The sequence below is a fragment of the Phalangium opilio genome, unplaced genomic scaffold (genome assembly GCF_054372755.1).
Source record: "Phalangium opilio isolate 3A_F unplaced genomic scaffold, DU_Popi_V2 ptg000002l_1, whole genome shotgun sequence".
Lineage (NCBI taxonomy): Eukaryota > Metazoa > Arthropoda > Arachnida > Opiliones > Phalangiidae > Phalangium > Phalangium opilio.
In genome coordinates, this window is record NW_028324144.1 from 13,800,052 (window position 1) to 13,816,144 (window position 16,093).

The following is a 16,093-nucleotide window of genomic DNA, read 5'->3' on the forward strand; positions in this document are numbered from 1 at the left end:
AACACCCACAAGTACCTACAAACACCCACAAGTACCTACAAACACCCACAAGTACCTACATGCACCCACAAGTACCTACAAACACCCACAAGTACCTACAAACACCCACAAGTACCTACATGCACCCACAAGTACCTACAAGCACTCACAAGTACCTACAAACACCCACAAGTACCAACAAACACCCACAAGTACCTACAAACACCCACAAGTACCTACAAACACCCACAAGTACCTACAAACACCCACAAGTACCTACAAACACCCACAAGTACCTACAAACACCCACAAGTACCTACAAACACCCACAAGTACCTACAAACACCCACAAGTACCTACATGCACCCACAAGTACCTACATGCACCCACAAGTACCTACAAGCACTCACAAGTACCAACAAACACCCACAAGTACCTACAAATACCCACAAGTACCTACAAACACCCACAAGTACCTACAAACACCCACAAGTACCTACAAACACCCACAAGTACCTACAAACACCCACAAGTACCTACAAACACCCACAAGTACCTACAAGCACCCACAAGTACCTACAAACACCCACAAGTACCTACAAACACCCACAAGTACCTACAAACACCCACAAGTACCTACAAACACCCACAAGTACCTGCAAACACCCACAAGTACCTGCAAACACCCACAAGTACCTGCAAACACCCACAAGTACCTGCAAACACCCACAAGTACCTACAAACACCCACAAGTACCTACAAACACCCACAAGTACCTACAAACACCCACAAGTACCTACAAACACCCACAAGTACCTACAAACACCCACAAGTACCTACAAACACCCACAAGTACCTACAAACACCCACAAGTACCTACAGACACCCACAAGTACCTACAAACACCTACAAGTACCTACAAACACCCACAAGTACCTACAAACACCCACAAGTACCTGCAAACACCCACAAGTACCTGCAAACACCCACAAGTACCTACAAACACCCACAAGTACCTACAAACACCCACAAGTACCTACAAACACCCACAAGTACCTACAAACACCCACAAGTACCAACAAACACCCACAAGTACCTACAAACACCCACAAGTACCTACCAACACCCACAAGTACCTAAAAGCACCCACAAGTACCTACAAACACCCACAAGTACCTACAAACACCCACAAGTACCTACAAACACCCACAAGTACCTAAAAGCACCCACAAGTACCTACAAACACCCACAAGTACCTACAAACACCCACAAGTACCTACAAACACCCACAAGTCGGTAATCTGGCTAATGACCAGTCGTCGGTAATCTGGCTTAATTACCAGCCGTCAGTAATCTAGCTTAATTGACAGCTGTCGGTAATCTACCTTAATTACCAGTCGTCGGTAATCTACCTTAATTACCAGTCGTCGGTAATCTACCTTAATTACCAGTCGTCGGTAATCTACCTTAATTACCAGTCGTCGGTAATCTACCTTAATTACCAGTCGTCGGTAATCTACCTTAATTACCAGTCGTCGGTAATCTACCTTAATTACCAGTCGTCGCAGCGGCCGCATCAACGTCACGGCGGCAATGTTCAAACCGTCTTATCACACTATCGATAGGCCATTCCAACCAAAAGGCAATAAGAAGAAACAATCGGATTATTTTGAGGCAACTATACGTTAAAAAAGGCCAATATTGGTCACGCTGATATTTCCCAATAAAACAGTGTATAAATGCTAAAATATCGCAGATTGGGGCAATTTTTAAAATTTAAATTAAACATATTTAAAACTAATTTTTCTTAATAACAAGAAAAATGGTCCTAGATTATAGTGTAAAGTTTCATTTAAGATCGTTCCCAAAACTAACCAACGTATAGTTTTTCTAAATCACGAGTAACCGATTTGTTTTTTTCCAAAAATTTCCCATGTTATTTCTATGGGAAAAATTCCTGTTTTTCATCAAAAGGTGTGATTAATTTTAAGGAAATGAAAACCACCCTTAGCAACTTTATTTTTTATAAAATAGACTAATTAATGGATCTCTTTGAAATTTTAACCACATATTGAGGGCCCGAATTGTAGTTCTGTGGAATTTATTCAGAACAATTAATGCAATACAAAAAAAACTACATCCAAACAAAAAACCTTCCTTATACATTAAGAGCAGAAGTCATATCTAAGAGAGCTACCGCTCTCTCAGAATTCTTGAGATCAATCTCCAAAGAAGGTTTAAGGTTTGTTTTCCAAAGTAAGGAATTCTTGAGATAAATTTTAAGTCCATGGTTTTAGTTCCAAAAGAAATTCGTTAGGAATTATTGAGATAAATGTCCAATGAAGCTCTAGGGTTGGTTTTCCAAAGAAGATCTAGGGTTTATCTTCCAACGAAATTCGTTTGGAATTCAAGAGATTAATTTCCAAAGAAGGTTTATTTTCCAAGGAAATAAGTTAAAAATTTTAGAGATGAATTTCAAAGGGCCAGATATATTGCAATTATGCTTTACATATAATTATCTCAAAATATTTTTACCCCAATTGTTTAGCGAAAGTTTTCCTAGATAGACATTAACTTGATGGTTAAAAAAATTAAAAACGTTTCACGAAGGCTTGTCCCGTAGCTAAGGCTAGGCAAGCGCTGAAATGGAATGTTATATTTACCTATTTTTTTTTTTGCCTTCAATAATCCGTGAGGTGTTTATGTAAAGGATAAAATAGATTAAAAGTAAAATAAGAGTAATTAAAATCGTTGTTTAGATTTTCAGGGAATCTAAGCTGTCAGTCGGAATTTTTGCTTAATTCTCTTATGGCGTGTTTTATCTTTATTTCGAGCGTAATTAGAGTCCAAAATAAATATTTTTTTAAAAACAATTGTAGAGGAAATTATGTTAAACGCGTTTCTGATACTCGAAAAACTCTCAGTGAATATACATTATTAAATTTAACAACGACGTCTGTATCTACTGCTTGGCCGTTAAAGCCTCCAAAACCCACTTAGTACCCCATACAATTGCACAAGGTTTAAAACTTTCTGCCGTTTACGGACAGTGGCGCCGGCAGGGGTAGGCTGGGTAGGCTACAGCCTACCTGTAAATTTCATAGGGGCCCCGAAATGAGGTTCCCATAATACTAAAATACCATTATTACAATATTTTGATCTACAAGTCAATGTACTTTAGACAAAGTTTCATAAGGATGATGATCCTTTTAGCATTTGATTTTTACAATATTCTACAAAATGGGGAATGGGTTAACACGCTCGTGGTAAAAGTTTTTGACCAGCCTGAAATGTTATCTCACTTTTTGATTTTAGCCACATCGTATGATGAACATCTCGATGTGGGTATTAGTTTGTCCTGCCCTGTTGGCGGCATTGTAGGCGACGTTGTAGTGTACAGTAAATGCCTTTGGTAGTATAAACTTTTTCGTTCGTCATTTGAAGGGAGAGTGAATGGGAGAGGAATGTGGTGAGGTGATATTTTTCGTTCGTCATTGAAGTGAGACTGAATAGGAGAGAATTAAACATTACATTTAATTGTACTAGTAAGGTTAAGCATTGTGAATTGTGTTTTACGTTTGCTCGATATATTTAATTCGAGAGAGAGGATTATGGTATTGCCTTGATTTAAATGGGAGGTTTCCTACTCCCTTTAAAATTTCTCTCAGCCGTCGACAATAAGGATTTCACGCTTTCAATCCCGCTCCCCTATTTCAACATTCAAAGAAATCGAGGAAAATTTTAAAAGCAAAAGTAACTATATACTGATGTTATTTTTGGAATGGTCTTAAGGCGGTGTTTTTTATGGGAAGTTACGTCTGTTTCTCCAGGAATCGAGAAAAAATTTAAAAGCAAAGGAAAATATATACTTGCTTGTGAACCCGTGATAGTACATTTACAACATAACTACATTTATTGAAATAACACTTACGGCCAATTAATATACCACTGAAGAATTTTAAAAACAAAATCAAGTATGTTACGCTTTCAAGCGCAACGAGAGGCTAATCGCTCATTGCTGGGATAAGAATTTAGCACTGTAAAAGATAGCTCATGGAGATGCTAATCACTTAAATTTTCTGCACTTCTATGAAGTCAGAATTACGGGCAATCATTTTATCACATTTAATGGTAGAGCATCGAGGTGCTATTCACTCAAATTTCTCTGTACGCCTGTTTAGTACAGTACGATGTGGCTACTATTACGAGCCCTTGTGTCGTCTTGTTGGTTTCGCGCTCTTTAACCCTCTTCTCTTCCATTCCTTCTGTTCCCATAAAACGTCTAGGTCAGGCTCCTTTTGGAAAACTGATTTCCCTTTTCCTCACCCCATCGACAGTGCACAGTGACCTCATATGGGGCTTAACTGAAAATCCCCCTCACCTCTCTCTCTCCGGCTCCGTGTTTTTATTATTTTCGGAAACTATAGTTTATATTATCAGGGATAGATTTAATTTTAGATGTAGGAATGGAGAGCGGTTAGTATTTACTTTAGTCCGACTCATAGCCCAGTAAAGAGCCCCTCCCTCCAACACGTAACGAAAAGTTTAAATTATCTTATTGGCTCACTTAAACTACGTTTTGATGACGTTGCTGAATGGGACGGCGAAAAATACGCAACTTCTTTTTACCTCTGTCGCTATGACCAGCCTCTTCTTTCATACTCACCCCGTCCCGGGAAGGAGGTCCGGGACTTAAAAGCGCGCCCGGATTACTCTGTTCTCCATTCCTACTTCTAAAATTAAATCTATCCCTGATATAATAATATGTCTATTGTCTGATAATACTGAACTTTAATACGTTAAACTTATAGTATGAATAATACGATAAAAATGGTTGTTAATTTAATATTATCGACGCTGTGGAACTAAATTTGTCTCTTGAAATTTTATAAGGGGCCCCCAAATCTTTCTTAGCCTATCCGCAAAAAAATCCTGGCGGCGCCACTGGCGCCCTATACTAACTATTACCGTTAACCTCGGCAAGTTTTGATGGAAAGGAGAAACCGGGTTAGACCGCGGAGGAAAACTCCTTTAACAAGCGGGGAGAGAACTTGCAAACTCTACGCAGAAGGATTTGTTCCGAGATTCTCACCCGGTGCCACAGTGCGGGATCGAACCCGAGATCCTCTTGCTGCGAGGCGAAAGCGCTAACCGCTACGCCACCCAACCGTACTAAGGATACATTAAAAATATTCTAGCATGATGAAGGCTATTTTAATCATTTGAATTCATATTAATTTCCTTTTCAACACAAGCGTTTAAAAAATACCTATAGACCGCCAATTATTTTTTAAAATCGGAAAAATAAAGTGGACTTCTACTATTATATTCACAACCCAACACTATGTATGGAACAACTTGTTTAATTCCGCGCTCTTCTCTCTCAAACCTTTCCTCATTGGCTACCAGCCTACCACTTACTTCCGTTTGCTTGCCCCGCTTATTAAAAATTTCTTTCGCGCCAAAATCATTCCTCTGGTTTAGTTCAGAAATTCGCCGCTGCGTTTCGCATATACCCTTTTCTCTTCAGAGCTAGGAGACAATGCTGATGCACGGCGATGTTATATCGTCCAGTACTTCTAGGGAGCTGTAATATGATCCACTTCTGCCCTGACCTCATGTATTTGAACTTACAAACCGCGTGTTATTGACATATTTAGCGACCTGCGCCGCGATTCCCGCGACCTATGAGCGTCAAATCCTAATGTAAACAAATGCTCTTAGCATAGATATTTTTTAAATTTTAATTTTTGGAGTTGAAGCGGGGTTGAAGTTAACATTTGCCTTAAGTAAATGTCTAAAGTTTTTGTTTGAGCTACTTTTTACCTCTCCGAGTGACGTATGTCACGCAGAGGTTCTGTAACGATCGTGTGTGTCTGTGTGTCTGTTGTTACACCCACGTGACCGCGTACGCAGTTTCCAAATCGGAGCAAACGTGTTCGCCATTTCCGAACTGCTGTCACAGTCACGGAAATGGTTCCTCTACTTGAGTTCTCACACCACCAACTTCTGGTCTTGGTCCATCCCACACGGACACCAGTCTGTACTTACTGCCTTCTAATCACCACCATCTTTTGGTCTTTGTCCATCCAACTTGGACACCAGTCTGCACATACTGGCTTCTAGACACCACCATCTACTGGTCTTCCGTCTATTCCACAAAGACACCAATCTGTCTCACTGGCTTCTAACTCCATCGTCATCATTTGGTTTAAGACATTCGCGGCGATCAGCTAGGGTTACGAGAAACGTCTAGCCTCCCTTAGGTGGGTTGTCCACCAAAGGTTTTCGCAATTGTGGTTGTTCTTGCTTTTAACTGTAGTTCGACACCCTTATATACTACCTATTTGAGTAAGTGGAAGCAACCGGCGTATGCTTCATTTCAAACGCCAATATTAGTCAAGTCTCTCAAGAATGTTTAATTGTTCTTTATCAAAACGATGTAACGCTCAATAAGGCGAACAACTAACGAAGAAAATATTTAATATTAATTATATTTATTTTAATATTTAAGATAATCTTGTTTCTCAACTCAAAACTAATACGGAAAGAGTTAAAAAGCAGTCTATGTTTTTGTCTGTGTGTGTCCGTACATTGTTACACTAGTGCGTTGCGTTAGCAGTTAGCCTTGTGTTGATGTGTTAAGAAATCATTCAGAACCTTAATATTACCTTCTTCCATAATATAAAGTGAATGTGTGGAAGTATTTTTCGTAATTACGATGCCTTTAGTAGTTTTGTGGCTTGAAAGCTCTGTTTCATTTTGATATTCCAAGGACATTTTTTAATATTATTATTTGAAATGGCTGTTTATATATTATTTAAGCTATACTACATCTGTATATAGAATAATCTATGCTTTTGTTTTTATAAGATGAACGCTAAGGCTTACACTCTGTCGGTTAAATCAAGTATTAACCGTAATAGGCCTAGTAGACTAAAGAGTGTATAATTGAGGCCCAAGGTGTTGTAAACTATGGGTTTTGATTTTCGTGTCTGTATTCAAGAGACATTAACGGTTCAGAGTGAGCTGAAAGTTAAATACACGTTTAAACAATCATGGTTAGATATTATAATCGAAGAAAAGATCATGGAATTAGACCAGTAAAAGAGCTAATGTTAAACGGGTAGTAGCTACGGAGTGTTCATTCTTTTTATGGTGCCCAAGACTTTTAGTGCGTCTAGACACAAATCAGCTTTTGTGTTATTTAACCTTAACACGCATGTTGGCAAACAATGAACATTGTTGAGGTGAGACAAGACGATAGTGTTTACACTGCAAACCAGTTGTGAATGTAGCTATGAGTATATCGGGTAAACAGCTGAAGCGTAGACAATTGGGCCTTTACAAACACGTAAAGGTTATATCTCTCCAAAATTTATACACTTCATTTCCTGTTCTTTTCCCCATTGACTGATTTCCATGTGTCCAAGATTTATCCTTATTTGATGTAAAATGTCGTCTGCTTTACTGTACATTCGCTATGTTTGGAATACTGCTTCAATATTTCGTAAATTTTTACTTCAAAAAAAAAAGAAATAATTCCATATCTAGGTAAATAAGTTTGTAGTAGTAGACCTCTTGACACGGAGAGGTAATATTTTGGTTTTCCCAACTTGTTAATATTATTATTTGAAATGGCTGTTTATATATTACTTAAGCTATACTACATCTGTATATAGAATAATCCTTGCTTTAGTTATATCAAGAAGAACGCTAAGGCTTACACTCTGTCGGTTAAATTAAGTATTATCTGTAACAGGCCTAGTGAAATGAAGAGTAAATAATTGAGGCCCAAGGTGTAGTAAACTATGGGTGTTGATTTTCGTGTCTGTATTGAAGAGACATCAACGGTTCAGACTTCAGAGTGAGCCGAAAGTTAAATACACGCTTAAATAATCAGGTGTAGATATTATAATCGAAGAAAAGAACATGGTGGCAATTAAACCAGTGAAAGTGCTAATGGTGAACGGGTATTAGCTACGGAGTTTTCATTCTTTTTATGGTGCGCAAGACTGTCAGTGCGTTTAGCCAAGAATTTATTTACTATAAGTATGCCTAAAAAGGCGTCCGGTGCGCGCGTGATAGTCGACAATCCCCCCTCATGGGTGGGGGAGGCTGGAAACGGAGGCGGGGCTTAATATTTTCTTTTACTCTATGTTTTCCACCATCTATCTCTTTTACCTTTTCGTTAAGCCTTGGTTTGGTTTTTGTAACTCGCGAAATCATAAGCATATAGTACACTTGATTCGATTTAGAAACAATCATAGAACTAACGATTTTCACGTACAGACACGTATTCAAAATCCATTAAGTTAGGTTCAAAACCTTTAACTAACTTGTTAATGGCAATTAAAAACCATTCGCGTACCGTTTCAGCACCGCTGGCAGCCTCCATTTTTTTTTTACTTTGCTCGAGTTTTTTTTCTCTATTCGGAATACGTCAATGACCGATCCCAACGGGATCCAATAGGAAAGCGCAGAGCAATGACGGACATGAAAGGGGTGGGGCTTATTTGTCCACTAACATAGGCGTAAGAGTAGAAGCGTAAAATCTCGCTACATAGGCATTCTTATAGTAAATAAATTCCTGGTTTAGCCACAAATCACTTTTGGTGTTATTTAACCTTAACACGCATAACACGGGTAAACAGCTGAAGCGTAGACAATTGGGCCTTTACAAACACATAAAGGTTATATCTCTCCAAAATTTATACACTTCATTTCCTGTTCTTTTCCCCATTGACTGATTTCCATGTGTCCAAGATTTATCCTTATTTGATGTAAAATGTCGTCTGCTTTACTATATATATTCGCAATGTTTGGAATACTGCTTCAATAATTTGTAAATTTTTACTTCAAAAAAAGAGAAATAATTCCATATCTAGGTAAATAAGTTTGCAGTTGTAGACCTCTTGACTCGGAGAGGTAATATTTTGGTTTTCCCAACTTGTTTATTATTATTTTTTTCTTTTTAATGGCCAGATATATATTGACAACAGAAGTTTTTCTGTATAAGCGTATGAGTTATTTAGAGTCGTTGCGAGAGGAGGATTTATTTTGTTGTTTGATTGATTAGGTGTCATTTTTTCCTGTGGTTTTCTTCATATTTTCTGTTCCTATACACGTGAACAGCCAATGAAACGCAAGCATGGAGGCGCGGGCTTTTAAACAAATTTTTAAGCCCTTCCCCTTACATTAAATCAGTAATTAGTATGGGGGTCTATGGCCTCAAAGATTCCAAGAAGAAGAATTCTATGTATTCCCTGGTATTCCTGGTTGAAATGCTTACATATACTCGGGCCATTAATTTTTAATTTCATTAGCACTTGGCATTTACCGAGGATTAACTTTATTGGAATGGAAATGAAAGAAAGCTTTGTTAAATGTGTGTCAAACTGAAGCTCGGTCTCCTCAAACATCGCTCCACGATGGCATATTGCTAGCAGCCAATGGAAAAGCAGTAAAACCTAATTACAGGATATCATCCGCGTTTTAACATCTATTAACCAGCTTATTTAATTTATTAAATATTAACCAAATTTTGTTTTGTTCAATTCAATTATTCCAAAGATTCACCATGTACAGATGATACTGCATGTCTGTCACTAAACATATACTTTTCGAAAAAGTCACAACTGACATATTTCATTTTTTACAAAAGTTTGGCGTCTTTCACCAATTCATAAAAAAGCGATTGTTCGTTCTTGAGAAGATTTTTCGGAGAGTCCAGTTCTGCTAGGCATCCTTTGTCCAGAACCAAGACCCTATAATGACAAATTTATAAAAACAGAATTCATTATTGTAAAATTATCAAAAAACCGAAAATGGATAACGCGATTTCCAGTGGTTAAGAATGCCATTCTTAACTATAATTCCCCGATTAAAATAATTCATTCGAAAATGGCGGTAGAAAAGTAATGCGGAACACAATGCAATATAACTCCCGATTTAGTTGAAATAATGATTAAACCATCGTTTCTTGAAAAAATTCCTCACTTAAAAAAACACATTTAAACTCACACTGGGTGAAAGTCCATTTAGGTAGCTGATGTCAGAAATAGTTTCGTTATCTATGTGGTTATTCCTTCTGTTTACTAAGACCGATAGATGGCGAGTGTCGACATTTTAAATTTTAAGAAACGCCCTTCAAAACCTACGAAGTAGAAGAAGACTTACACGGCCTTCCCTAAGTTCAAAGTTCTTTTTACATAAATCCGTTTTGTCAAAACTTGCAAATACATCATATTGATAAGCATTCAAAGGGTATTAAAAAATTTTAAGGCTAACCGTCAGTAGTTTATTGGTTAAAGGCTAACAATTAGATATATTTTTATTTAGGTAGCTGATGTCAGAAATAGTTTCGTTATCTATGTGGTTATTCCTTCTGTTTACTAAGACCGATAGATGGCGAGTGTCGACATTTTAAATTTTAAGAAACGCCCTTCAAAACCTACGAAGTAGAAGAAGACTTACACGGCCTTCCCTAAGTTCAAAGTTCTTTTTACATAAATCCGTTTTGTCAAAACTTGCAAATACATCATATTGATAAGCATTCAAAGGGTATTAAAAAAATTTTAAGGCTAACCGTCAGTAGTTTATTGGTTATAGGCTAACAATTAGATATATTTGTATTTAGGTAGCTGATGTCAGAAATAGTTTCGTTATCTATGTGGTTATTCCTTCTGTTTACTAAGACCGATAGATGGCGAGTGTCGACATTTTAAATTTTAAGAAACGCCCTTCAAAACCTACGAAGTAGAAGAAGACTTACACGGCCTTCCCTAAGTTCAAAGCTCTTTTTACATAAATCCGTTTTGTCAAAACTTGCAAATACATCATATTGATAAGCATTCAAAGGGTATTAAAAAAATTTTAAGGCTAACCGTCAGTAGTTTATTGGTTAAAGGCTAACAATTAGATATATTTGTATTTAGGTAGCTGATGTCAGAAATAGTTTCGTTATCTATGTGGTTATTCCTTCTGTTTACTAAGACCGATAGATGGCGAGTGTCGACATTTTAAATTTTAAGAAACGCCCTTCAAAACCTACGAAGTAGAAGAAGACTTACACGGCCTTCCCTTAGTTCAAAGCTCTTTTTACATAAATCCGTTTTGTCAAAACTTGCAAATACATCATATTGATAAGCATTCAAAGGGTATTAAAAAAATTTTAAGGCTAACCGTCAGTAGTTTATTGGTTAAAGGCTAACAATTAGATATATTTGTATTTAGGTAGCTGATGTCAGAAATAGTTTCGTTATCTATGTGGTTATTCCTTCTGTTTACTAAGACCGATAGATGGCGAGTGTCGACATTTTAAATTTTAAGAAACGCCCTTCAAAACCTACGAAGTAGAAGAAGACTTACACGGCCTTCCCTAAGTTCAAAGTTCTTTTTACATAAATCCGTTTTGTCAAAACTTGCAAATACATCATATTGATAAGCATTCAAAGGGTATTAAAAAAATTTTAAGGCTAACCATCAGTAGTTTATTGGTTTAAGGCTAACAATTAGATGTATTTGTTTATGTGATTCCGAACAAATTACATACCTGTCATAATCCATAATTGTATTGATTCTATGGGCGATGGTGATGATCGTCGACGATGCAAATTCCTTCCGTATCGTCGCTTGAATGAGAGCATCCGTGTCCATGTCCACCGAAGCCGTCGCTTCGTCCAATATTAAAATCGTCGTGTTTCTCAATAATGCACGAGCTAAGCACACCAACTGACGTTGACCAACACTATAGGAAAACCGCAACGTTTGAGAGCTTGAAGCGAAAATTTACCACACGACATAATTTGCGAAGCATTTAGGATTACACATAATCACTTGTCATTTAATGCATGTTTTTAAAAATGTTCCCAAAATTTCTATATACCTCAAATTTTGTCCACCTTCGCTGACCCCGAAATCGAGTCCGTTTTCGTGACCTTCGACGAATGGTTTCAAGTGAGAATGTTCGAGAGCGGACCAGAGACTCTGATCGTCGTATTTTCCGAACGGATCGAGATTGATCCTCAATGTTCCCGAAAAGAGAACAGGGTCTTGGGGAATGATAGCTAAACGGGATCGCAAATCGAATAACCCGATACTAGCGATCTTCACTCCATCGATTACTATTTCGCCGGCTGCTGCCTCGATCAGACGAAACAGAGCCAAGGTCAACGATGACTTTCCGGCTCCCGTTCTACCAACTACACCGACCTTTTCACCGCCCTCTATCGTGAAATTCAAATCTTTCAGTACGAGATTCATTCCTTCGCGATACCGGGTACTATAGTTTCGAAAAATAATTTCTCCACATTCGGGCCATTGGGGAGATAACGAAATGTTTGGTTTATGCCATTCCGCTTCGGACTCTAAGTGACAATACTCGTGAACTCGCTCCGCACACACGATCTGCGTTTCCAAACTGGTTATTTGGACTGCATTGACCTTTAGACTACCAATTAACTGTCAATGAGAATATTGATATTTAAGTATAATATCCGATCCACATGCACGGAAACACAGTTGGAAATTTTTTATGTAATTTAACTTTCTTTTTCACGTAGCATCACCTGTAATTTCTTACATTTAAAGCTGCACTCAACACAAATCCGACCATACCAGATGAAATAGTTCCTTTGCATAGAACAAGAAAGAGTGACGAACAAAATATCAAGAAGTTTGCCAGTAAATCAAATCGAACTGCCAGCCACCTTTAAAGATTGCTTTATTCAAATGGTGATCAATCTCATAACATGTTCGAGTCATTAAATTTTGACAAATAATATTAACCTTTGGCTCATGTTCATCATGTAATTGGCTGCAGTACTCTCGTCTAGAAGCTGAAGAAACCTTGTGTCGTATTTATTGCCCGCGTTGCTAGCTCTGATGACTGTAGAGCCAGCAACGGATCCAGAAACGTGCGAAAACAAAAAGGAGTTCTTCGTTCCGTAAATTCTTTTCAATTGACGATTTGAAGCCATGAAAAAACGCTAAGTTAAACCCATTAATAATGGTCAGTATTCACTCAAGAAGTAGTTTTGTCAAATCCACAAAAATCCAAAGAGTGAGGGATCGAGACTTATATTCTGCTTTCTTTTAATTTACCTGAAGCAATGAATTCGCAGTAAAAACGACGGCAAATACAATGATGAAAAGAGGCAGTCCAATTGAAGCTGATACCGTCGCTACAACCATTACTGATGTTATTAATACGCAACCCCTAATCAATTCCGGGATCTGTTGGTCCAGATCGTCGATATCTTGCGAGAATCGATTCAGTATTCTACCAGCAGGCGTCGTATCGAAAAATGAAATTGGAGAGCGTAATATACGTCTTAACATGTCAGCGTGTAGCACTTTTGATGCTTTCAGAGTCGTAAACATGGAGATGACAACAGTAAGATGAACTGTGACACTTACAAAGAAGTTTAACACGCCGTAAACTGTAACTCGGGTTGTTCTTAAAACTGGGTCAACAGGTTCGCCATCTTTAGAGTCTTCCCCCCATAAAGCGAGCCAGTACATCATTACTTGATATACCAACGGAGCGACTAAATTAATGAGAAACAAGGCAACACAGCCTACGATCCCCATTGCGTTCGCATAATGCCTGAAGACTGTAAGTGATGTCTGTGAAAAGTGTAATGGTTACGAACGACAGGAACCTTTACAACACTAATGTCAAATTAGGCCCTAGAGTGTATAACAAATAAGTATTTTGTCAATTGTTTTAAATGCATACATTTCCTTCCTTTAAGACCTCCTTTGCAATGAGTTTGGCGTTTTCATTATCTGTTCCATTCTTTTTAACATCAGCTGCCTTTGATACTTCCGAAATAATTCTGAAAAATAATACGGTTAATCGAGGTCTCACTTGGGTATGACAGCTCGGAACGTTCGATCTAAGTGAAAGGAATTCACTAATGGTAACAGAATATTCGACGTGTTTTGAGCGCAAGATTCGGATATGTCTTGTAGACAAGGACAAATATTTAACTCTCGATCTTAATTCCTCCACTCAAATCTTCCGCGAAGTTAATTATTAACTTACTGCAGCTCTTCTTCTTCTGTCTCTTTATAATCTTTCATATGTTCGCCGAAATATTCACTAACTAGACTATTTCTGCTCATGATTTCATCAAACGTGCCTTTTTCTATTATTTCTCCGTTGTTCAAGAAAAATATTTGGTCCACATCTCGAAGAAACGTTAAGCTGTGTGTCACAAAAACTCTGGTCTTTGTTCAAATGAAAAAATTGACCAGACATACTCAATTTTATAAAGAAGTATTATCAGGAGTTCATAAAAACCTTTCTTGGGGGGATAAAAGTACGAAACTGATTAAAAAGACTAACAACAAAGTCCCACCGCTGCTGAAGCTGCCTTTCACGTTTTAAAAGGGTTAGGGCAAGTTTATTCGCAGTATCAGAAGTCCATTTATTTAACCTAGGCTAACTTAATGGGCTTCTGACAGTTTTTTTAATATAAGAATTATATTTCGTTTCTATGTCCATTTATTTTTGGACGGAGATCTCAGTCACTGGAAGTTTCGGAACAAAACGCAAGGTGTACAGATACCACTATAGTCTACTGTAATCTGTGTGTCCGTTAACAGACTAATCCTTTAGATGGATAACGTCAAAATCTTGTTGTAGATCTATGGGCAGTTTCGTACTTCCTCCCGGTTTTATGTATCCTATACTTTTTTTTTAAGTAATCCATTTGGTCCAATCACTTTGTTGAAAATGTGCTTGCCAACGTGCGAGTCAACAGCGCCCAAGGGGTCGTCCAGTAGATAAATATCATCGTTGTGATAAATTGCTCTCGCGACGCTTACCCTTTGCTTTTGCCCGCCACTCAAGTTGATGCCCTTTTGAAACACGAGTGAATAACGGTAAAATAATTGCATTGATCGAATCATACTCTTTCTCCAATCTCCGTGTCATCGTGAGCGGGGAGAGCCTTGATATCAAAATCTAAAGCGCAGCTCTCAATCACTTTCTTGTATTTGTCGTCGTCGAAATCGTCAATGAACAAGATATTTTTTCGAAGAGAAGTGTTTTCGATCCACGGCTGCTGAGTGACGTACCCAACTTTACCGTTTATTTTCACTTGTCCATCAATTTTATCCATTTCGCGGATAAGAGGGAAGACTTCCCAGAGCCCACTGGGCCCACAACGGCAACTAGTGCCCCGTGAGGCACTTGGAAGTTTATGTCCTTCAGACATGCTGGTTCATCTTCTTTCCAACGGAATGTTGCATTGGATACTTCAACAGCTGCAAAAAGTTTAGTTAAATTGAAATATCACAATTTAATTTCGAACGTTACTTAACATTCGCAAAACTCAGAAAAAATTAACTTGATATCGTACCACAGCGTTAAAGGCTAGCCGCAGAAAATTCAGCAAAGAAATCTTAAATATGTATAACCTCTAATTTGTTCTAAGTTAATGTTTTATATTAAATTTAAAGTGCATTGGTTCGGAAAGAATATCTTCAAAGTTGAACTACCAATTCATGCCTGTCACAAGAGAAAATAGAAGAGAGTATAATACTTCCTTCAATATATAACTTTAGGGATTCTTGGAAAGGTAGCTGCTCCTCGTCCCCCGCCTATAAGTCCATAGGTTGTTTTCCGGGAAATATTTCTCTCTCTCTCTCTAAAAGCTGTGAGGGGGCCATCCTGGGACGGCGGGATCGCAACGCTAGAACGGTAAGAATCTAACCCCTCAAACGAGGCACAGCACGCGGAGGCAGAGGTATTATACCAAGAATTTATTTAAATAAATTCTTGATTATACTCTTGTGGAAGCGGTTACTGAAATATCTAAAGGTTTGTGGGTAGACTGGTTCGTGAATTAGTGGCCGCGTTTAAGAGTCTTTGAGCGATAATAAGCGGAGCGATTTAAATAATAAAAACTGAGTTTATTGCAAAAAAGTGACTATGTTAAAAAATAAATAAGTTTAAGTTCAAGTTATAAGTTAAAAAATACTAAGTTAAAGTTCGACGCGAGGGTCGTTGTTCGGAGGTCTAAAACCCGGCTAGGACCGTTTAAGCGTTAAATCCTAGCGCTGAGTATAGCCAGCGAAAGCGAGAAGGCGATTAACCTTTTAG

The 16,093-nt window shown here is 37.9% G+C and overlaps 1 protein-coding gene across 1 annotated transcript; it reads right to left on the reverse strand.

Moving 5' to 3' along the window:
* Positions 1 to 9,259: 9,259 nt before the first annotated feature.
* On the reverse strand, positions 9,260 to 14,211 carry LOC149720091 (multidrug resistance-associated protein 1-like). Its single transcript, XM_089858471.1, has 7 exons — positions 13,721 to 14,211; positions 13,084 to 13,608; positions 12,769 to 12,968; positions 12,563 to 12,689; positions 11,867 to 12,441; positions 11,534 to 11,728; positions 9,260 to 9,746 (listed from the first exon to the last, which is right to left on the reverse strand). Exons 2-7 carry the CDS (start codon positions 13,570 to 13,572, stop codon positions 9,635 to 9,637), a joined length of 1,698 nt encoding a protein of 565 aa, XP_089714597.1. The 5' UTR covers positions 13,573 to 13,608; positions 13,721 to 14,211; the 3' UTR covers positions 9,260 to 9,634.
* Positions 14,212 to 16,093: the final 1,882 nt, after the last annotated feature.

What these genes read in the sequence shown, in the direction of transcription:
- LOC149720091 (XM_089858471.1), bottom strand. Translation starts at nt 13,572, where the DNA reads ATGGGGATCGTAGGCTGTGTTGCCTTGTTTCTCATTAATTTAGTCGCT. An exon ending in CTGCGAATTCATTGCTTCAG is followed by an intron (nt 12,969 to 13,083) that starts GTAAATTAAAAG and finishes GGTTTAACTTAG; the next exon opens with CGTTTTTTCATGGCTTCAAA. An exon ending in ACAATTATGGATTATGACAG is followed by an intron (nt 9,747 to 11,533) that starts GTATGTAATTTG and finishes TTGTCATTATAG; the next exon opens with GGTCTTGGTTCTGGACAAAG.